This window comes from Chelonoidis abingdonii, chromosome 2, assembly GCF_003597395.2.
Source record: "Chelonoidis abingdonii isolate Lonesome George chromosome 2, CheloAbing_2.0, whole genome shotgun sequence".
Lineage (NCBI taxonomy): Eukaryota > Metazoa > Chordata > Testudines > Testudinidae > Chelonoidis > Chelonoidis abingdonii.
Window position 1 is genome coordinate 119,002,182 of NC_133770.1, and position 22,349 is coordinate 119,024,530.

The 22,349-nt window shown below is 42.0% G+C and overlaps 1 protein-coding gene across 5 annotated transcripts in view; it reads right to left on the reverse strand.

Annotated features, from left to right (window-relative positions):
* Positions 1 to 1,910: 1,910 nt before the first annotated feature.
* Positions 1,911 to 22,349, reverse strand: part of PLEKHG4B (pleckstrin homology and RhoGEF domain containing G4B) — a 162,212-nt gene continuing 141,773 nt past the window's right edge. For 3 of the 5 annotated variants that reach the window (XM_032765553.2, XM_032765554.2, XM_032765552.2), the window contains 5 exons: positions 19,489 to 19,605; positions 18,770 to 19,039; positions 17,833 to 18,047; positions 10,189 to 10,248; positions 1,911 to 2,738 (listed from right to left, as the gene is read on the reverse strand). In XM_032765553.2, the coding sequence (XP_032621444.1) occupies positions 10,207 to 10,248; positions 17,833 to 18,047; positions 18,770 to 19,039; positions 19,489 to 19,605 (644 nt within the window). In that variant the 3' untranslated portion in view covers positions 1,911 to 2,738; positions 10,189 to 10,206. Of the gene's footprint in view, positions 2,739 to 8,988; positions 9,029 to 10,188; positions 10,249 to 17,832; positions 18,048 to 18,769; positions 19,040 to 19,488; positions 19,606 to 22,349 lie in introns of all 5 variants that reach the window. The other 2 variants (XR_004371704.2, XM_032765555.2) reach the window with 2 other exon arrangements.

Genomic DNA, 22,349 nt, shown 5'->3' on the forward strand with positions numbered 1-22,349 from the left:
AGAAGTGCACCGCGTGACAAAAGAAGAAACCAGTCTGACCACTATACTAAGGAAACATGCTGCTGTTTTTGGAGAGGATCTGGGAAGTATAAAGGGAATCACTGTGATATTGAACATTAAACCTGACAGTCAACCCCAAAATATCTGAAAGCCAGAACTGTGCCATATGCCGTCAGGCCGAAAGTTGAAACGGACCTGGAGCGCCTGGTCACCAATGGAGTCCTAATACCAGTTACCCATAGCCCATATGGGTAGTGAAGAAAGATGGCTCCCTCCAGATTTGTGGTGATTTTAAAGTCACTGTCAACCCAGTGTTGTGTGCAGAGCAATACCCGCTTCCCCGTATCGATGACCTCTTCGCAGGCCTGGCTGGGGGACAAAAGTTCAGTAAGATTGATCTGAGTCAAGCATATTTACAGATGCACATTGATGAAAAGTCCCAAGAACTGTTGACTATTGTGATGCATAAAGGGTTTTAGCGATACTGTCGCCTACCCTTCGGAATAACGTCTGCTCCCGCCCTGTTCCAGAGGGCTATGGACCAGATCTTGTGTGGCTTGCCAGGAGTCCAGTACTATCTGGATGACACCCTGATCACTGGAACGAATGAGGAGGATCACCTAAAGAATTTAGAGGCTACCCTACAAAGACTGGAAGAGTATGGACTGCGAGTCTGCAAAGACAAGTGTGAATTCATCCAGCCCTCTACTGAATATTTGGGACACATTATTGATGCTACAGGTCTTCGTAAGACCCCTGCCAAAGTTAAGGCTATTGTGGAGGCTCCCCCTCCTCGAAATGTTAGTCAGCTTCGCTCGTTTCTAGGACTATTGAACTATTATGGAAAGTTTATCTCACAGTTAGCCACACAGCTAAAACCACTTCATGAACTCTTTGGGCAGAACAAGGCCTGGAAGTGGACTGAAGCCTGTGATGTTGCATTTAACAAAGCTAAGGATGCATTGCTAAATTCTGAAGTTCTGATGCACTTTGATCCATCCTTACCCCTACAGTTGGCCTGCGTTGTGTCCCCTTATGGAGTGGGAGCAATCCTGTCACACATTATGCCTTCGGGAGAAGAGAGACCTATTGCTTTTGCTTCATGCACTCTAAGCAAAGCAGAAACTAACGGTGCCCAAATCGAACGTGAGGCATTGGGAATCATTTTCGGAGTTTGGAAGTTTCATCGGTATCTTTTCGGACGGAAGTTTATTCTTCTCACAGACCATCGACCCCTGTCTTCACTTTTTGGACCTCATACAGTCATTCCTCCATTAGCCACTAGTCATATGCAACGATGGGCATTGTTGCTTTCTGCACACACACATGAAATCAAATATCAGAAATCCACTCTGCATGGCAATGCGGATGGTCTCTCAAGGCTGCGTTTGCCAGTCAACCGTTTAGATATTGCCCAGAAGGAAATCTTTTACTTTGAACAGGTAGAGAAAACACCCATCACTGCTATTCAGGTAAAGAAGGCAACTCGAGTTGAGCCAATATTGTCCCAGGTTATGGACCTGGTGATGCATTGAAAATCTCGACAAACCTCTCCGGTCTCACCCGACCTTGTTACCTACATGTCCAGGAGGACAGAGTTATCAATCCAATCTGGTTGTTCGTTGTGGGGGAGACGTGGCATTATCCCAGCAATAAATGGCTGCTTTCAAGGTTTACAGCTCTCTGTGTCTCCAGTGATTTCTGCCGAAAACTGTTGTCCCCAAGGATATAACAGTGAGTCAGTCCTATGAATGCCCTATAGTTGTAATGCCTCTTGGAAACCCATCAGAATCAAAATTTTATCATAAAACAGAAGATTAAAAACCTGACAGATGCTGCTCAAAGTTTCATGATTTTACAGCACAATCAAATACTTGGTTGAAAAGAAAAAAAAAAAGGAACATCACATACAATAAAAATAAATGTAATGGTAGAAATTGTTTTATTTTTTTAAAAAAAGTATTAAACAAGGGCAGTGTTTGAAGTAACAAAACTCAAACTGTTTTCAACAATCCATGAACAATATGTTTTCATATGTGATATTTGAAAATGGTTACAAATAATTATTTCTATTTTTAATCTCTAGAAAATGCCATATTCTAACAGAAGTCCATGTTTACTATGATTGCAGGAACTCATGATGCCTTTGTGGGATGCTGGAGAAGACACTAATAAGTAGATAAAAACAGATTTGCTGTAATGAGCAGCAATAAAATAATATTTACAAAAATTCCAAGCAGTTTGTATATTTTTCCTTTTGTACAGATATTAGTTCATTTATTAAGAATTTCTACATTTACAGGATTGAACAAAATATAGTAACATCTACAACATCATCATCTGCTATATACAAGATTCAGGTTAAAACAGAAAACAACATTCTAATTTGCCACACACATGTACAAAGCCAAGTTCTACTCTTGCAGGCCTTCAATGCCACTCCCTGGAATCAATAGACCTGCATGCTTATTTGAGAGCAGAATTTGGTTCATATTTTGGAAGTGCAGATTAAGAACTCTGCAACAAAACTGCCTTTAAAATGACAAACAAAAAAATAAGATGTCTCTTCTCTAGTTGTTTAAAAAAATATTTAATTTTGATTTTGCTGATGATGAAATATCCAGTAAGAGAGTCCATGAAGTGTGTCACAGGTTTTTCATCACAAAATGAATTTGGGATGATCTGCAACAGCAGAGTCAGCATGGCTGAAAATGTCTTCATAGTAATTTGACTCATAGCTGTCAAAACAATCAACAGATTACAGTAAATTTTACTATCTTTAGTTAAAATCAGAACATCACAACTAGCATAGTGAAGCATTCAAACTATTTAGACATTAGCACTTCTGTTTATTATGATGCTGAAATATGGTGATAAAAATAAAATTCAGTTTAATTGCTTGAGATTGAAAGTTTTTCAATTAATACAAAAATAGATCTGTCAGTGCAATCTGTGTATGAAAAATATTCCTTAAGTCAATTTTAATAGATTTCAAAGAACAGTTAACCTAACTGTAAATGGTTATTAAAATGATCCGTTTTAAAATAAAGGATTTTCATCAGTGCTCAGCACTGGCCTAACTCTGTTCCATTGCAGTCTATGGTATGACTTCAGTGGGAGCAGTCAGGCCAGCACACAGAGCTTTAGAAAACATCACACTACATGTATAAAGAATCTTTAACCCTTATCACAAATTCTTACATACGAAAGCTATATAGAAAGAAATACCCAGTTTCAGTTTTATAATCTGCTACAGAATGTGTAGCTCTATTAACTTCAATGGAGTTACTCCCAACTGAGATCAAAGTGTGTGAGAGAGGAATCTGACTCTTTAATTCATGAATTACACACAAATGCTGCCATTTTAATTGAGTCATTTCAATATCCATTGGTTTATTTGTATAAATACGGAGTCTTACAAAGTCAGTTGTGTTGTGCAAAAGTATAAACCTTTAGTTATTAGCTGGTCAGATTTGTAAGAGGGAAGGGAGAGGGAATTGTGGATTTTATGATAAAAGCATGAAATTTGCCACAGTGTTAGGACTTGACCTAATAAAGACTTTCAGATACGGGGCTAATGCCAGCTCATGCAAGTTGGCTGTGGCAGCCATTTAAAAAACATTGTCATAATCAGCAAATAATATTTTACAATAGGACATACAAGGGATGTATTCTTGGTTTTGCTTCAACAAGACCTTAAAATTGGTGTAAGGACACATTTTGTACTAATTTTGATTGTCAATGTGGTCTCTCTCTTTTTTCTTTCAGATACTATTTTGGTTGTGTGAAAGCTGTTTTCTGTTTGGGTAGTATTAACTATACACAGTAGTGAAAGATACAGATTACTATTGGCTGTTACTGGTGCTTCAAACTTGTTGAAAAGATACAAGCTTGTTTGAGATCCAGGTCCATCAACGGAGACATCCATTCCTCTACTGACTGAGGCAAGCGTGCGCTTTGTCAGGAAGACAATGATAGAGTTGATTAATCCAGCAGAATCAAAAAGAGAACATGTTGGATCTGGCCATCAAACTCTAGCAGAAAATATCAGATGTTTCCATAAAATGAATGCACTTCCCATATCCACAGACAGAGGATTAGATAATGGTGATAGTACTGAGAAAACTTTGAACAAGGCACAAATCCTGCTCTATTAAGGTTTTTTAAAAAACCTGAAAAAGCTGTGGATCACCCTGATGAACTGCAGAGGAAATATATATGTTTAGGTGACCAAACCAAAGGACGTCTAGAAAAAGAAGGGTGCTTTATTTGTGAGATGAACATACCATCAGAAGATCTCCATGAAGCTTCTACTCTCAACACTGATAGCTGAGTCCACAACTGTGCACTTTAGCTGCAAGACTAGTGCTTGCTTGCAAACCTAAGTGCAGGGAACTTTGTGGCCCAAGGGACAAGGTATCATGCAAGATGTTTGGTGTCTCTCTACAGCAAAGTAAGGGGGAAGAAATCTGAGCAAAGCAACACAGAAGATATCACATGGGACTACCTCTTCTGAACTGATAACAGACTGAAGAGACAAAACTGAACGAAGACATGGGTGCAGTGTTTTAACTAGCTGTCCTCACAATGCTCTATACAGCTAGACTAGAACAGCTGCCTGCACGCATTCACAACACAGTGAAATAAAATCCCATATCCTTTCACACATTCCAGCTCTCCAGGCACACAAAGAAGGATGTGATGTGCTCCTTGCCTTCAACTAGGGCATTAAACTTGTCCTCTGAAGTGCACATGAGGAAAACTGATGAAGCAGCATTTCACCTGTCCCAAACAAAAAATTATTCAAAGGGACCTGTTTTAAACAAAAACATAGTCTACTTGCATCATTTGACCCAGGATGCCAGGCAAAATCTGTGCTTGAGTCACTACTGGCACTGATGTCCATGATATTGTGCAGTTCAAACATTAAAACTCAGTCAGAACAAGTTTCCATTCATCCAGCTACCCTTATTTTGGCACAGCTGTTGCAATACAACAACAACATCCATTGCCGTGAAGGAACGGAAAGTTTGTACCACAATGAACCTCGAGAAATGCCTTTTCCAGTCTACATTAGTTTGACCCTTCATGCACTGCTATGAAAAAGTGAGCTAGTAGATACTTCCTTTAAACTTGGATAGTCCACTATCTCCTATGACAGAGCGTGTTAGCCTCTCTACCAGCATGGCAAACAATGCATGCCAACACTCCGAGGACAAGAATGTAGTCTGTCTGCTCAAGCTCCATGGTAGTCTGTTCACTGTTGCATCCATAGACAACATAGACCACAATCCTAGCTCCACCACAGCAACAGACTCCTCTCAGAGAACTGGGACATCACATTTTTAGCATCCTCAAGTGGAGGGAGTTGTCCATAGAATTCCCACCCTGGACTGAGAGACTGCGGCATCAGTGAAGAAGTCTATATCATCACTTCCTGAGTCTTATAGAATTGTCCCTCCAGTGATTTTGAAGAAAACCAATGCTGCCATCCCTGATGCAAATGTTGAAATGAAAACAGACTGCCAACTGATTACGCAAGCCCTGCAAGAAGAATGCAGGTGGCTTGAACAAGTAAAGCAAGCATTAAGTCTGGATACCTTCAATGGAGAACAAGACACTTCCTGGGGAGCTTACCATCCCAGACTTCACCCCAGCCATCACTGTGCTTCTTCCCCTCTTTCCATATGACTCCAAGTCTGTGCAATGATTTGTCAGGCCATGGATGTGATAAGGAATGCTGTGCACCACCAAAATCCATGTGCCGGTGATCACTGTGGATCAACTCCTTTTCAACAGAATCAAACTGATACAGTTGACTGGCCTGCTGGGAATGGAAAGGACAAATTTGTTGTTATGTTGAGTGGTCTTCATCTGGAAATGGCAAGTCTAAAGCTGATTGAGATGGGCTAGAAGACAGTGGATGGACAGAAGCCCTTGTTCAGGCCCAAGTAGCTTCTCCAGGAACAGCTGACTCCTTTCTGAAAGTCTCATGAGAAACTTTGGCCTACCAGTGGTCAGTACATCTTGCTCTAAAATGCATACACACAGTATATCCAAGGTCTCAGGGAAGATGAGGCCACATGGGGTAATATAAATGGTGTGGCAAGTGGAAACTAGAAAACCCAGCATCCCACTTTTGACATACCACACTTAATCTGGAGCTTCTCGTCTTGACCTATGTGCTGTCAATCTGTCAAACCTTGCTTTATACACTGAATGCCTTGGAAAGCTGTCACTCTGGTTCTTTGCATTAGATCATACTAATTATGCTCAGTAGGTGCCTGTTCATCCACAAGATACGGTAAGCCTTCACACAGTGTATCCAGACACAGCTAAAGAGTTCCTGAACAGGAAATCCACAGTTTGCAAGACCCAGCATACTTTCTTTGGAATTGCGCTTGACCAAGCTCATAAGCAAAATAATGCCATAATCAAAGGGCACAGTTGATCTAACACAATGTCCAGAGGCCCTTCGACAGTGGATGAAAGCAGGACCAGAAGTAACTAGGGTGATAGGAGAATTTGAAGCCACAGCAGATAAAGGAACCACCTGAAAAGAGTCTAACACAAAGCACCATGTGCAGATGGTAGTGCCCAGGCTTCGTTTACACAACATGTCAAGGCACTTGTTGAGGTCATAGAAGACATGAGCAACCTCTTCTCAGAGGAGAGTGTAGACTTAATTAAACTGGACACTGAAGACACTGCAGACCCTGCTGTAATTGTCTCTGCTAGGGAACTTGAGAAGATCAGGCAGCAGCAGTACATCTCATTTAAAACAGAGAGAGAGTGCAAGACAAAACCAAGTCATTAACAGAGCATATCAAGCAAAATAAACTCCCTTTGTTCAGTAGACCTTGTGCAAGGGAGATCTCCAGGACCAAATTGCAGCTCTTCTTCTCGAAAAATGGTGGGGAATGCAATGTTTCAATATATTGAAGACTGAAAGACTTCCTTGTTTCTTAATTCATTTTAAGCTGCATGTTTATGTAAGATGCCTTTTCAATCTTTTTGAGACACAGAAATATCCTGTTAAGCATAGACCAATCTGAAATATCGTTATTAGCAAAGAGAAATGTAATTTCCCGTTCATGAACAGAAACTTGTAAACTTATTGTTATATTTCTATGTAATTAATATTTCTATAAATACTCCTTGATGCACCTACAATGCATGTTAATTCTAAATATTTTTGTATAATCTCAAGCCATCACATTTCATTGCTTTAGTTTTTAGGTCACCTAGGGCAATAGGAATATAAAAATATAAAATAAAATACAAAAAAAACCCACAGTGGGATGGTTTAATACTATAAACAATCAGTATCAGAAAAACATTTGAAAAAATGCATTCAGAATTTAAAATGGCTGCCATGGCCAGCATGGGATGAGTTGGTGATGGCCCCATATTTGAAAATCTTTATAGGTCATGCCCTAAGACTCTGGGAAATGTCATGCTTTTATCATAAAACCCACAATTCTTTCATAAATCTGATCAACTGTATGTGAGATAAAAAGAGTAAAATGAAGGACTATTTCATTAGACAAAGGAAAAAATCCCTGTCATAAACAGATAGTTAAGGGTTAATGCCTCTTTTACCTGTAAAGGGTTAAGCAGCTCAGTAAACCTGACTGACACCTGACCAGAGGACCAATAAGGGGACAAGATACTTTCAAATCTTGGTGGAGGGAAGTCTTTGTTTGTGCTCTTTGTTTTGGGGGTTGTTCACTCTTGGGACTAAGAGGGACCAGACATCAATCCAGGCTCTCCAAATCTTTCTGAATCAGTCTCTCATGTTTCAAAATTGTAAGTATAGCCAGCAAGGTTGGATTGTTATTTGTTTTCTCAACCCTGTAAATGTCCTTTTTGCATGAGAGGATTTTACTCTGGCTTGCTGTAACTTTGACCTAAGGCACGGGTTCCTCTGCCCTAACTAAATCTGATACCAGTAGTATTTCCATCTGATTTTACAGAGATTGTTTTTTACTTTTCTTTCTTTATAATGAACGTCCTTTTTTTAAGAACCTGAGTGATTTTTCCTTGTTAAGATTCCAAGGGGATGGATCTGACTAACCAGGGATTGGTGGAAAGGTTAAATTCAACTTGTTTTAGATACGGGTCGATCTGTGTTTTGATCTTCAGGTAATGTTGAAGCCTCTCAGCGCACCCGGAGGGGAAGGTTTGGGGGTGACAACAGCTGATCCAGAACGAAATTCGGATGGGCGACGTTTATCCAGATAACTAGAAAGCAAGAAGTGTCCATGCAGGTCCCCACATTTGTACCCTAAAGTTCAGAGTGGGGAAGGAACCTTGACAATCCTTCTCCCTAAAAACCCACTATTGGGTAGCTGCTGGGGTTTAGCCAATCTGTACAGAAAGCAGGGCACAGAGTAGGTGGAAAACTGGCCTAAAACTTACCTTTGCACATCTCTGTTGTGATATTTTGTGAAAAATGGCCTATTTTAGGAAACTAAACTTTTTGTGAGAACTTATTGGCATTACCAAATTTTTTTGCTTTTTGAAAAAATATTCTCTGGCATTTTTAATCCTTATATTATTTGCAATGTTATTTAAATGTTTATCAAAATCATGTTAGAAATAATTATTGAAATGACCAGTTTACTGAAAACTCTGTTTCCAATAAGAAAATGCGATACTCAGGAAATGAAAAATTTAGCTTATTGTAATAAAAATTGATAATATTTTGATTAAAAACTCACAAAAGACACTATGGAAAATTATTCCATTTCAAACTCTGTGAAACAGAAACAACTTTGATATTCAGGGTTTTTTGTTTTGCTTTTGTAAATGTGTTTTTCCTCTTTTCTAACAATATTTTGTTGTTATTTATTGACTTTAAATTACTTTAACAAGAAATGAATAATACAGGGCATTTCTCTAGCTACACATGGGAGACTGAGTGTTTTCCCTCCTAACTCTCCCATATTTTTGTACAAATACAAACAGTATATATAGTAGCCTGACCTATAGCAGCAGAGCCTGGAACAGTCCACCTCAGGCATCCCTGGTCACACAAACAGGTTAGTCAATTCTACTGCTGTAACTCCCCCCAAAGGCTATGCAATCCTTGTGTGTGTATTTGTGAGCCAGGAGGTAGCAGGGGATGACAGAGGATATGTCTACACTACAATTAAACATCTGTGGCTGGCCTGTGCCAGCTGATTCAGGGTCCCAGGGTTTGAGCTAAGTCTGCTGAATTGAGGTGTAGCTGTTCGGACTCAGGCTGGACCCTGGACTCTAGGACCCTGCAAGGTGGGAGGGTCCCAGAGCTTGGGCTGTAGCCCAAGCCCTAAAGTCTACACCACAATTAAACAGAGTTAGCCCAAGCCCTGGGAGCCTGAGTCAGCTGGCAGAGGCCAGCCCTGGGTGTTTAATTGCAGTGTAGACATACCCTGAAGGGCTGCAGATGGGCTTGGGAATCAGGAGTTGTTGAGCAGGACAGGCAGGGAGTTTATCTGCATGGACTTTCCTAACCTCTGGCTGCTACCCACCACGACAGGCTAACCTCCTAGAGACAAGCTCAGCCTGCTGCATGCAGCCAGCACCTTCAGCCTACCAGGCTTTGAATCCAGGCATTCCGTGCTGGATTCTGTCTTTACTACTTGAGTAAGCGCATGCTAGAAATGCATCATCTCCATCAGCACCTTACTTCTTTGTTGGCGTAAACACCAGTGTTTAAAATTAAACAGTTAAGACGACATGTATATGTACATACATAATAGACACATACCAAATGGCATAAGCAAAAATAGGCAGTACTGCTCTATGTCAGGCATTATGCAAATAGTAGAATGTAGACCCCATTACATCATTTCATACCATTGTTATAGCAGCATGTGTGCAACCCACAAAGCAAATTTCTGTGGGCCAGAGAGGCAGATATGAGAAAGGGCAAACATTCAGTGAAGGACGAGAGTGAATTACAGGGAGAAAGTATAGTACTTTTATACCAGAACACTCTCTAGAGAAGATTGTTAATAAGGGGTGACACAGACAGGATTCAATAACTTTTCTAATATTGTTAGAACATGCAGATCAGTTTTAAGACATTTTCTCATGCCCCAATTTAATTGGTTATTATCTTATAATTAACGTGGCAGCCTGGAGTCTTATTAGCTTGATCATTTTAGTATAAGGATTGAGCTGAGAAAACCAGTTACTTACTGAATTTATGCCTGTCAGTCAAACCATTGTTGAGAGGCCTAATACATGAGAGGTTTTGTTCTGACGGAAAAGGGAGGGAAATCTAATTAAAACCAACATTACAGTTTGCTAGGAATAACCTGGATCATACTAACACAACAACGGGATCATCAGAACCTTTTCGTCACAATGGCACATCATATAACATTCTCCTGGTTCTAGAGATAGTTCAGAAATGTGTCCTTAAACATTTCTAAACATTACCTCTGCTTAATCATAAGAAACTGAAGATGAAAATATTGGATATCATCAATATGTTTTGCTTCATAAAATAAAAATATAAGATGCACCATCATCTTTCTGATTTTATATATGCAGCAGGAAATCGTTCATCATAATGTCCCCAAAACACATTTAGCACATTTTTACATTTTGGTTTCTAAGAAAATGATATCTCAAAGTTATTTGTTGATATGTCCCTTAAATTGCTCTTGAAATCCACAGAGCTCTGTGTGGCTCGAAAGCTTGTCTCTCTCACCAAAAGAAGTTGGTTCAATAAAAAAAAAATATCACCTCACCCACCATTAGGGTTGCCAACTTGGTAATGGACACTCCAGCAGGAGTGCCGGAACCTCCCCTGCCCTGCCTCTTCCCTCTGAGGCCCCAGCCCTGCCCCACTTCTTCCCCCCCAAAGCCTTGCCCCTGCCCCATCTCTTCCCCATAGGCCCTGTTCCACCTCTTCCCCCAAGACTCCGCCCACTCCCCTCCCCTCCTCCTCCCCCATCACTTGTTGCTTTTCCCTTTGCACCCTCTGTCTGGGTCAGGGGGGAATCACCTGTGGAGCTGCAGCCGCCCAACACCTGGCTGAGTAGGGCTAGAATGGGTGATGACCCAGCAACTCCCCGTCTCCTCCGCCCACAGTGACCAGACACTATCAGGCACTCTTTTTGACTGGACTTTCCAGTCAAAAACTGGACACCTGGCCACCCTACCCACCATGTGTCTCTAATGTCCTGGGACTGAGATGGCTACACCTACACTGAATATTTCAAATCCAGAGGCCTAATCTGACACTCATAATCCTCAAACCAATGGGAATTTTCTGTGATAAACTCAGGATCAGGACCCAGCTATTTTCAGAGTAGTTACTTTTCTATGTAGTCTCTAAACAGGCATCCAAATTACCTTTTTATGCAAACCATAAAATCCACGGTTCTCCTCCATGATGGTTTTATCTGTTGCATGTCCCTATCAGAGCCCATTTCCTCAATTGTATGCCTCTGCACCTTGAGGTCTTTAAACCATGATCTGAGGACTTCAATAACTCAGATACAGGTTAGGGGTGGGTGAGATCCTGTGGCCTGCGTTGTGCGGGAGGTCAGACTAGATGATCATAATTGTCCCTTCTGACCTTAAAGTCTATGAGTCTATAAAAGTTTGTGCTGCAGCCACCATCATGGTGGCTAAAGAGAATGGGTGTCCTCAGAACCAGTCTATGCTTCTCCTTAGAGAGCCCAAAGGAGTGCTGTGAGTGACACAAAAGCTTTTCCTTCCAGCACCTGGAGTGAGCAAGCTGTGCTGGCAGTGCTCTCAGCCTGGGGAGCAAGGGAACCATCATAAGTTTCACACAGCAATGCAAAGGTCAGAGTGTCACCACAGAGGCCGCAGAAGACACGTCTTACACTTTCATCCTCCCACAGATTAATCAATATGCAGGGTTAACAGTAAGAAATAAGGCTGTGAAAGCTCAAAGGGGTTTCATTAACAATTTAGAGCCAAGTGCTCCAAATTCTTCAGTAAATCCCCAGCCCACCAAAGCACTTAAGCAGGTGCTTAAATTTAAACACGTAAGTAGTGCCTTTCACATGAGTGGGTTATTCACAAGCTTAAGTGCTTTGCTGGATCAGCACTTACGTTCACCCATGCTCATGTTAAAAAACAGGAGTGCAATGTGTGCCTAGAAGGAGCCCAATTCCTGAGCTGTGGACTGTTGGAGATGTTCTCTATTTAACTGTGGCAGGAAGGACGATACATATGCTGTGCACCAGGAGTGAGGTGTAAGCCAAAAAATGGAGGCAGTTTAGGGAAATGTATGCTGAATATTGAATTTACAGACAAGCTCATCTACACTGCCTTCAAAATATAATAGAACCACGGATGCTATTTGTGCTTAATGTTTTCCATCTGCAGCTGGAATAAGTCAGCAGTGTGTTCTTGATTCACTTCTCCTTGGCTGGTTTGGCAAGAAGAAGTTTGATGCATGCCTTGGCTGGTGTCTGGAGTCAAGGGAAGATAGATAGGGCCACTATTCTGATCTATATTGGTCAGGAGGCCTTGATTTAATCCTGGATCAGGGAAGCTCTAGCTCCCTTCAGCTCTAGGTAGGTGAAAGAGCAGTCTGTGGTTTGCCACATACAGGGGATTGCACTGCTCACCAGCCAGAAAACAGCTGTGTTATACTGTCTACATTTTGGCAGGAGAATTTGGCCTATATTCTGATCGGGGAAATAAGGGTGTTGATCGGGGAAGTAAGGGTGAACGGCAACCTGGGCAGCAGTGATCATGACATGGTAGAGTTCAGAACCCTGGTCAAAGGAAGGAAGGAGAGAAGCAGAACGCAAACCCTGGATTTCAGAAAAGCGGATTTCAGCTCCCTTAGAGAAATGATGGGCAGGATTCCCTGGGAAGCTGAACTGAAGGGGATGGGTGTCCAGGAGAGCTGGCGCTTTTTTTAAAGAACTGTAGGAGACAGGACAATACATACGTGTGCAGAAGAAAACAGAAAGCGTAGAAAGTGCGACCAGCTGGCTCTAGCGGGATCTCAGTGTGAGCTGAAGCAAAAGAAGGAAGCTACAAAAAATGGGAGCTTGCGCCGATGCTGGGGGCATATAAGTTATTGCGTCGGCTGAGGGACGAATCGGAAGGCCAAGGACATTGAGGTTTAAACTATGAGATCGTGGCGTATAGGAGGGGTCTTTAGTAATGTAAGCAGCAACTGAAGATGGATAGGGATGCTTGTGGCTCCCATGCCTTATTTGATTAAAATTCTCTGTACATTGGATGGCGGCAGTTTAAGTATTATTATGGGATTAGCCCGTATACTTTTATAAGTGCCTTTCTATATCACCATGAATCACATATAATTATAATATATTACACTTATACGGCCTTTTCAAAGGCCGCATAATGTGGGGTCATTCAAGAATTTGTTCACACTCCCATTTAGATACCCTGTTAAAGCCAATCATGGTTACTTTAGCATGCACTCCAATGGATTTAATTAATGGACTCACACTTAAAGTTAGGAAGTTTAATGCTTTGCTGAATCTAGGACCTTAAGCGAAATGTTTGAAATGCTCTTCTTTAATAATTTTTGCTATTATGTGGTATATAGGGAAGGCAACACATCAGTTTGAGTAAAAACAAGGCCATGCTATGGTTTTGGATCTGTGGGAACCCAAGGGGGCCAAGCGGGTTGATAGGGCTGTCAACCTCTATTTTTAAAGAACAATCAGCAAGGCAATTTCTATTAATCTGAGTTGAAGAAATTTTTGTTTGCTTATCTGATTCAACACTGTCTGAACGAGTCTCGGGCAAAGTATTCACTATACAAGCTAGATACATATGCGAAATATGGAAAGGCGAAGTCTGCAATTCCTTCTTCATCGTCTTTACGGGCAGTGAAACCAACTCCCAAGCTGCTACATCTTGGGGAACAGCAGAGGAGAGTAGGAGAAGCGCACCACTGTGATAGAGGAGTCAGGATTAGGGACTACGTAAGACGTTAACGTGCACAGAGTCTATGGGACGCGGGACGAACGCATCCGAGTGGAGGGAGTTACTTGTGTATTGCAGAGCCGTTGACCATTATCTTTGAAATTCATGGACTAAAGGGAGGTCCAGAGACTGGAAGAAAGCAATCTGTACTTATCTTTAGAAAGGAAAAAGGAAGATCAGGTACAGACTCAGTCAGTCTCACTCAATTCCCTGAAAAATCATGGCAGTGGTGCGGAGATGGATCCATCCTGAAAACTAGAGGAAAACAAGTGGTGATCTAAGAAGCATCAGCATGGATTCCACCAAGGGCTAATATCAGCCTGACACATCTGATTGCCTTTCTAACTATGATGACGATGACTTGGAACTTGGATGGGGGAAGCTGTGAATGGCTTGTATACCTTGACTCCTGATCAGCGCTTTGATTGCAACGCGTGTCCGCCGATTGCTCATCAGCAAGTAGAAGTGATGAGGTTTGGAGGCAGATATGGAATGTGATGTGGATAAAAAAAAAACTGATGAACATGCAAATAGGAGTAACGCGGGTAGGATCAATGGCACACGTTAGTTGGCAACCAGTACAAGTCGGATGTGCACCAAGGGTCGTCTTAGGGCCAATTCTATTCAATGTCTTCATTTATGAGTCTGTGTGATGGGATACGCTTGCACATTAAGTAAATTTGCGAGATGACACCAGTTGGGGGAGTGGTGGACAGCCGCGGAGGGCGGATGAAGTTAGATTCAGGTGGACTTAGACCAATGAGGAACGAGAAGTGGCCCACAAGCAAACCATAAAGTTCAACAAGACAAGTGCAAAGCCTGTCATTAGGACGAAAACCCATGCAACTGCTACAGGCTGTGGGACTGTTGGCTAATTAGCAAGTGCTGAAGAAAGGGATCATTATGGGTTCTTCTAGGTGATGGAAAGTTGAATCGACCTACGATGTGTTGCTTTGTATGCCCAAAAAGGCTAATAGACTTGCTGTATTAGTAGGAGTTGTTGCCGCGAGATCGAAGGACATGTGAATTATCTCCCCTATTCGTGCCAGTGGTGAGCGGCATCTGGAATATTGTGGGTCCCGTTTTGGGGCACCAACTAAGTAGAGTTGATACAAGATTTGGAGAGGCTTCCAGGCGAGGGCAACAGAGAACTGTTTTAGAGGCTGGAGCACAGCATTATGAAGAGAGGATGGAACTGGGCCTTATTTGACCTGCGAGAGAACTTAGGGTGGGGATTTGCTGCACTTACTACATTGAAGGGATGCTCAGGGAGAGGGAGATAGGTGTTCTCGTTGTGTGGGACCAGAACAAGTCGCATTGTTTTAAGCTGCAGTTGCGGAATCGATGTGGATATTAGAAAATTTGATACGGAGGTGTAGTGAATAGTATTGATGGGTACCTGGGAGTTCGTGATTCTTCCATCTTTGAGGCTATTTAAAGTCCAGCTAGACCACACCCTGGCTGGGATTATTTAGGGAAAATGGTCCTGCCTTTAGCAGGGGGTTGGACTAGATGACCTCATGAGGTCCCTTCCAACCTTTTGATTTTATGATTCTATGATTCTGTGACTTCCTGTTTCCGTATAGAACAATATAATACTTGGAATCAGTATGAGTTTGTTTTAGTTTGTTCACTTCCTTAGGTGGTTTAGGGCCAATTTTTCAGACCTTAGCTAGTTGTGCATTTGTGCACACACAAATGTGTTATTTTGTGTGTGCACTCTGGTTAGATATCCATAAATTCCAATTCATGTTCTTGCAGGCTAGATAGATTACCATCCAACCATGTACACACACCAATTTGCACACCAGCATCCAATCCAACTTTGCACAAGCAAAGTAGGTACGTATTTGCACCTGTGCTAATCAAACCCTTAACACATCATGTATTTAATTTATCCCAGATGAAATCTAGAGGGTCCCCTGGAAACACAGCATGGATATTTGTCTATGGGACCAGCCCCGCCTGGATCCAAGAAGGGATCGTGTTGTCATTAATGTCCTTGCACAAACAGGGATTTTCATTATAGAGGAAATAAAAATCACACAGAACACTGTTGTAGTATTCAAGTACAAGGGACATGAGCCTTAAAAAGGTGACTGCTCTGACTAATTCTAATTGCACTTTATTTCCTAATTGCTTCAGCTTTACAAGTTATATACCTTGGGAACCTCTCCTTAAATCACTGTTGCGTGTGGCAACATTAATTACCAGTATTCATTGTGTTCTAACTCTAATTTTGTTCAAGTTGACATGTAACCAAGTGACATCTAGGACCTCGGAGATACTCTGCTGACTGCACATCCTGTTGGGTAGCATCCTCTAGCCTTTGTCCTCTATTGAAACAAACACATTATCAGCAGTGCTGACCAGTAGGAAGCTCTATACTTTATTTGTCTACAGAGGTTAACTTGAAGGGCACCTGCAACTGTCAGATGGGTGCTGGCTCCAGACTTCATGATGTTACTGTTTCTGGGAGGAGTGCAGAGACTGCTGTCACTCAGACTCAGTGTGTGAGTGAGAAGTACATTGTAGCCCTGCTTTCCTTATGGTGCCAGGTTATGTCTGGAGTTGCAGTCAGAGTAAGGTGTTCAAGAGAGACTGGGGTTTCATTCTCAGGGCTTTAGGGGGGTGCCTCTTTTTGGGGATTTAGACTTGGTCATACTCCTGCAGTTTGAAATTCTTTTGTGAGGGCTACTGAAGAGACTTTTCACAGCAGGAGGCCAACAGCTGCCAATCCCAGCGCTGTTTAACTGTTGCTTTTAGCCACCACTGTCAAGATGCAGCTTCTATTATTCTAGCATTACTGTGCAAGAGGCACTTAATTTGTTTGTTTCATCCAATTTTAAGTGCTCTCTCCAAATCCATAAAGCCCGATTCTGCCACATTTCACTGAGTAGGGACTTACTCCCCAAGAAGCCCCATTAAATCAATATGACTATTCACAGAATAAGGTACAACATGACTAATGCTAGCAGAGTTTGGCCAATACAAATACATTCTACCTATATAACAAATAATAGAAATGTTGACCTTCTCATGCACAGGCAGTTCAGAGCAGTTAGTGTATACAGGCCAAATTCTGTTCTCAGTTTCACCAGTGCATGTCACAGTCATTCCGCTGAACTTAGAGTAGAATTGTAATTGAAAGCAGCATTTGCACCAGGAAAGGGTTTTAAAGTGAATAGAGTTGCTTCTGAAAGGTGCTGGGTTGACAGCCCTGGAGTGTAAAGTTCTTTGTTTATCCAAAGACACTGGTGGCACATTGCCCTGCAGGGATCACCCCCTCTCAGGATGAAAGGGTAGTACAGCCTCCAGATCTATTCAGTCCTTGACCTCTCTGATGGAACTGCCACCAAGAAGGTGCAATCATGGCCAACTGTGCTGCTAGCTCGGAGATGTAGGCCTTTGCCTGACAGGGAACAGACTCAGACTACCAGCTCTTTTCACTGTTCCAAGGGGTTAAAAGAAAAAACATGGATTTCCCCTGTGAACATAAATTGTTTCTAAAATGGAGACTCTAAAATCCATCAGCTATAAAACTGTATCAAAAATGTCTATATTTAAACAACACTAAGGGCCAAACCATGCTCTCATTCACACCCATACAAGTCCACTGGAATCACCATTGCAACTATGAAGCACTGTGCAATTATGCAACCCAAAGGAAATCAGTAGGTTGCATGGGCGTAACTGATAGCAGAATTTGGCTCTAAGAGTCTTACTGAGGTCAATGTGAAGTATGCTCAGATCAAGACCTGAGAATCAGGGTCTTAAAAAACAGCTTAGTTCAGTATTGCCATGTCGGTAAAATGATTGGTAATCATAATAAGTGAAATCAATGAAGGCTTTTTGTATGACTTGTGAGCTAAAAGGTGAAATACTTACCGCTGTAACATACTGGTTGGTGTGTTTTGATCTAGGATTCTTCTCAGGGAGAGCAGGAGATGTGCACTGGGAAGAAGGTTTAGAGCCAGGATTTGAAGCATCTTCATCCAAGAACGTCTCTGTAGAGAGCTGGGACAATCCAGGATGGGCAGAGCTACTAAAACCACTCACACTTTCACCAGAAGTGCACTGGGATGATTCTGAACTCTCTGTGACTAGAAACAGGAAGAAAGCATGCAAAGTTAGACTCTGTCTAGGCCTGTAGTCAAACAGTCTTTACACATTTAAAGACAATATATCTTCTAGTGTCTAATATTTTAGGACTCCACTGATCCAAACTGAACACTATACTCTGAGTGTGGCCTAACCAGTTCTTTATAAAGTTATAGACAATCTCCTTAGATGCATATACCCTTCTTGATAAAAGCCACTTCCTAAGAGCCTTCTCCATTGGTGTGGGCATTGGACTGAGGAGGAGTGTGCACACACAGACCCACACAAAAAGTTTGGAAGAAGGCTAAGATTGCCTAGCCCTAAGGAACTGGGCCTAAGGAGTAATGCAGTGCCTGTGCAGTGATGTGGGAGTCAGTGTCAGCATTGTTTCCCTTATTTGGTTCATGTATTTAAAGAGTTCTGAAAATAAAAAGTTTAAGATAACCACTTGCGGAGGCACTACTTGTACATCTACCCTAGATGACAGTGATGGCTCCAGAGAGCAGCAAGAGCTGTCATGGTTGTTGCAATCAGGAATTAGAAATATGATAAATTTGAGGAACTAAAAGTACAGCCGAAGACATAAATCACAAAGCTCTGATGTATTGTACCTCTACACATCTAGGTGTGTCGATCCATCGAGATACATATCTGAACCAGAACAACCTGCCATGTCCAAAATCCTTACAAATCCCTTCTAATCCAGATGCTGAAATTCACTCACTCATTGAAGGCTGACTGCCAGTTTCCTGCTCCAGTTCATCTTCCTCAATGCAGGCTCCAATATCATATGACCAGTGGTAGAAGGGTGGTCCTAATAAGCCTGGATGAGGTGGGCTGGAATACACATGCAGGTTCAGTGATCCCAAAATGGAAGAAGAGGACTGGCTGCTTGAGGAAGATGTGCTACTGTTTGAGATAGTGGAATGCGGCCTTTTAAATGGAGTGGAGTGGTCAAATGAAGACACTGCTATTGATGCTCGAGATCTTGATTCTACAAGCAAACAAGAACCTTTGATCATTGGAAGGGAACAAGGTGAATAAGAGAAAATACTATTTTGAACAAGAAATAAAACAGGATTGGTAGAGTGTAATAGGCTAGCTCAATAATCTTCTACTACTTGAATTAAAATGTTATTGAACTAAGTTTAGGAAAATCCATTTGTTCAGCCCACAGCTGCCCACGTGCTCTCCAGATTTTCTGACCAGGAGAGAATGAATACACTTTGAGGTCTGTATTGCTGAAGTTCTATGAACTTAACAACAGAAATAAGACACTAAATCTATTACACCAATACAAAAGTAAGATCAATTCTTTGCGGAAATATATTGCAATCAACTGGTTTTTTTTTTGAGCGTGAAACAATTAATGAAGACAATGGTCCTAGCAGACTGGCAAGCGGGAAGGCAGGACAGCAATGTAATGTGAGTAGTAGACAGTACCTGTTCCCTTCATGATGTAATCTATTGCTCGGTCGCTTATGGCTGCTTCACTGGGCTTGATGTCCATGAAGGGTTTATTGCCTATTCCCATTGACACCATTTCTTGCATTCTGAGTTCTAAAGTGGGAAAATGCACATATGCAAAATATCAGCAACCCCTTTGATGTTTCAGTTATACTGCTATGGGAGAATGAAAATATTTTCCTCTTTCCAGTACCTTAGGCAGTAGCTTATTGACCCCCTACAGGAGAGAAAAGCATTTATCAGCTGCAAACACTCTAGCTCTAGAGCCAGCCAGACACTGGCAACTTGAGTTGGCCAGATTTCATTTTTTTATAAAGTAACTAAAGGATTCTAAAGGATGGTGCCATCTCCTCTGATGCCATCTCTCAGACTCACTTCATTATTATTATTGAATCTTTTTACCAGTAGGTTTTTTTTTCCTAATGGGAAAGTGAGATTTGTTTTCCAACCATCCTCGAACATTACAGAATAATTCTTTAGAGGGAAAATGGGATGATCGTTGTTTTCATCACCACTGAACATGACTCAGTTTCAGAACATCTCCAGTCACCACACCAGTCAAATATATTGCTATTCAAAGCAGAGTTCATAACTTCACTCCTACTAAAAACATAGCCCTGGAAGTGGCATGTCATTTACGTCTAGCACAAATCACCAAGCCTATTGCTGCCAGGATACCATATTAGGAAGATAACTTTAGTGTTAGGACTGTTTTACATAGTACCTTGAGGCTAGCAGTACAAATATCTTCCTGCCCTTAACTTAAGGTTCTTGGCAGAGAATCTACCCTTATTAAACCTTTTTTCCTGTTGTGGATGAATGGTGCTTGTGCCAAGGATGGAGACTACCAGAGCGGCATGAATATTATGGTACTGTTTTATTATGCATGCAACACAATTAGGGTGGCATGCTCCCCTCTCTGGGCCTGGCCAGTCCCTGCTCTCTTTGAGGCAGCTTGCTCACCAAGAGGAGTTTGGAAAAAACAGTCCCTTTGATTGGACGAGATTGGGGACTGTGATTGCACAAATTAAAGAGGGCATGGAAGGCTTCTTAGGGGGCCAATAGAGTCTTTCAGGGCTGCATTTAAAATCCTGCACATGTAAGTAGCAACTAAAAGCCATTCATTACTATCTGAGGGCTGTTCAGCGACATACGTGAAAAGAGTTAGTGAAGTCTCACTCTTGGTCCAAGCAAAAACCAGCTGCCATTACAAACATCTCAATTGCAGTTAGCACTAATTGGGAGCCTTGTTTGTATTCCTAACATTGCTGCTCCCTTAGGACAGGGCTGAGGCATATCCTAGGGGAACAAGCTTTGCTGCTGTCCATGATGCACATAAACAAAATGGGCCTCCAGGGCTGGCTGGCACCTTTCACGAGCTCTAAATTAGCTTGAAAAAGCCTGAATCTAAAAAGAACTCGAGCTCTGGATACACTACAGAGCTTACAATATGAACTTGTGCCGCTGTACCACTCCTAGTGCAGACTCTTTAAGCAGATGGGAGAGAGCTCTCCTGCCGACATAGTGCTATTCACATTGGTGTTTCGGTCAGTGTAACGTACCTTGCTCGGGGGAGGAGGGGGTGGCTTTTCACACCCCCGAGAGACATAAGTTATACTGACATAAGCTGCAGTGTGTACAAAGCCTCAGTCTTAAAGTGAGTGGAACAGAAACAGAAGTTTTCCTGAACCCAATTTCATCACACAGGGAAGGGTCAGGCCCTCCAACACACAGAGGGCTCAGCAATTGTGCCAATCAGCCCCCACTCCTCAGTGGCTTTACTTCTAGCACTCAGTGATCTCTCTCAGGCCTTTGCTTCCAATTCCCTAGAGATTATCCTGATGATGTAAACTAAATGGCTTGCAGCACAGAGGCTCAATTTATCCAAAGCTTTCAATGTGCACAGATATTTTCCCATTCTTCTAGGGCTTAAATTCAGCTGGAGCCATCTGGAGTAGAGTACCAGTAAATATTTTTAAACCCATGAGGAGCCCTGGCACCCCAGTGCCTCACCCCTAGGGCTGAAGCTCTGAGCCCTAGTGCCTCCCGTGGGGCTGAATTCCTGAACCCTGGCATGCCCCGAGCCCCGGCGCACACACACCCCATGACCCCCCTCTCCACAGCTGAAGCCCCAGAGCCCTGCAGCTCCACAGGGCAGAAGCCTCTAGCCTCACCACCCTGCAGCAGGGCAGAAGGCCAGAGGCACTCCCTGCCCACTGGGCCCTGGAGGTTTTATAGCATATTGGGGGTATGGCGGGAGGAAGGCTCCGTGAAATAATCTATGAGCTTTTAAGCCCTGCTTTCTTCTAAATAGCTTAGGTGTCATTAACTGACCCCAGGTCTGCAGTAAAAATGAATTTATTGTTTCTCTAATAATTGTGGATTAAAGCACACACAGCTCAACGGAAGGAGGTAGGGCACTGGCTGGTACATCAAGGTCTTAGTCTGGTAGCAGAGTTTCTCAAATAGGCTGGGAACCATTCTTCTAAAAACCCATTAAGGTAATGAAATGAATCTGAGAATATACTTAATCACCATTAATCAGGCACATGATCTTTGATGGGATATTTACAAAACAACAGAGTCATATTGGAGCTGAACATACACATATACCACAGTCCTTACTAACAAAAAGAAAGAAAGATGTACAAGAATCTTTCCATATTATAAGAACTTAGAAATATCCAAATTCTTAAGAAGACACTGTTGCTACAAGTACTTCTCAGAAGGAAAAAAGGTCCTAAAGCTGCAGCATTAATTCATGGAATGCCCAGATGGATTTAGAATAAATATGCCATGTCCCTCCTCCTTTGCTCATGTCTATTCCTTTCATGTCA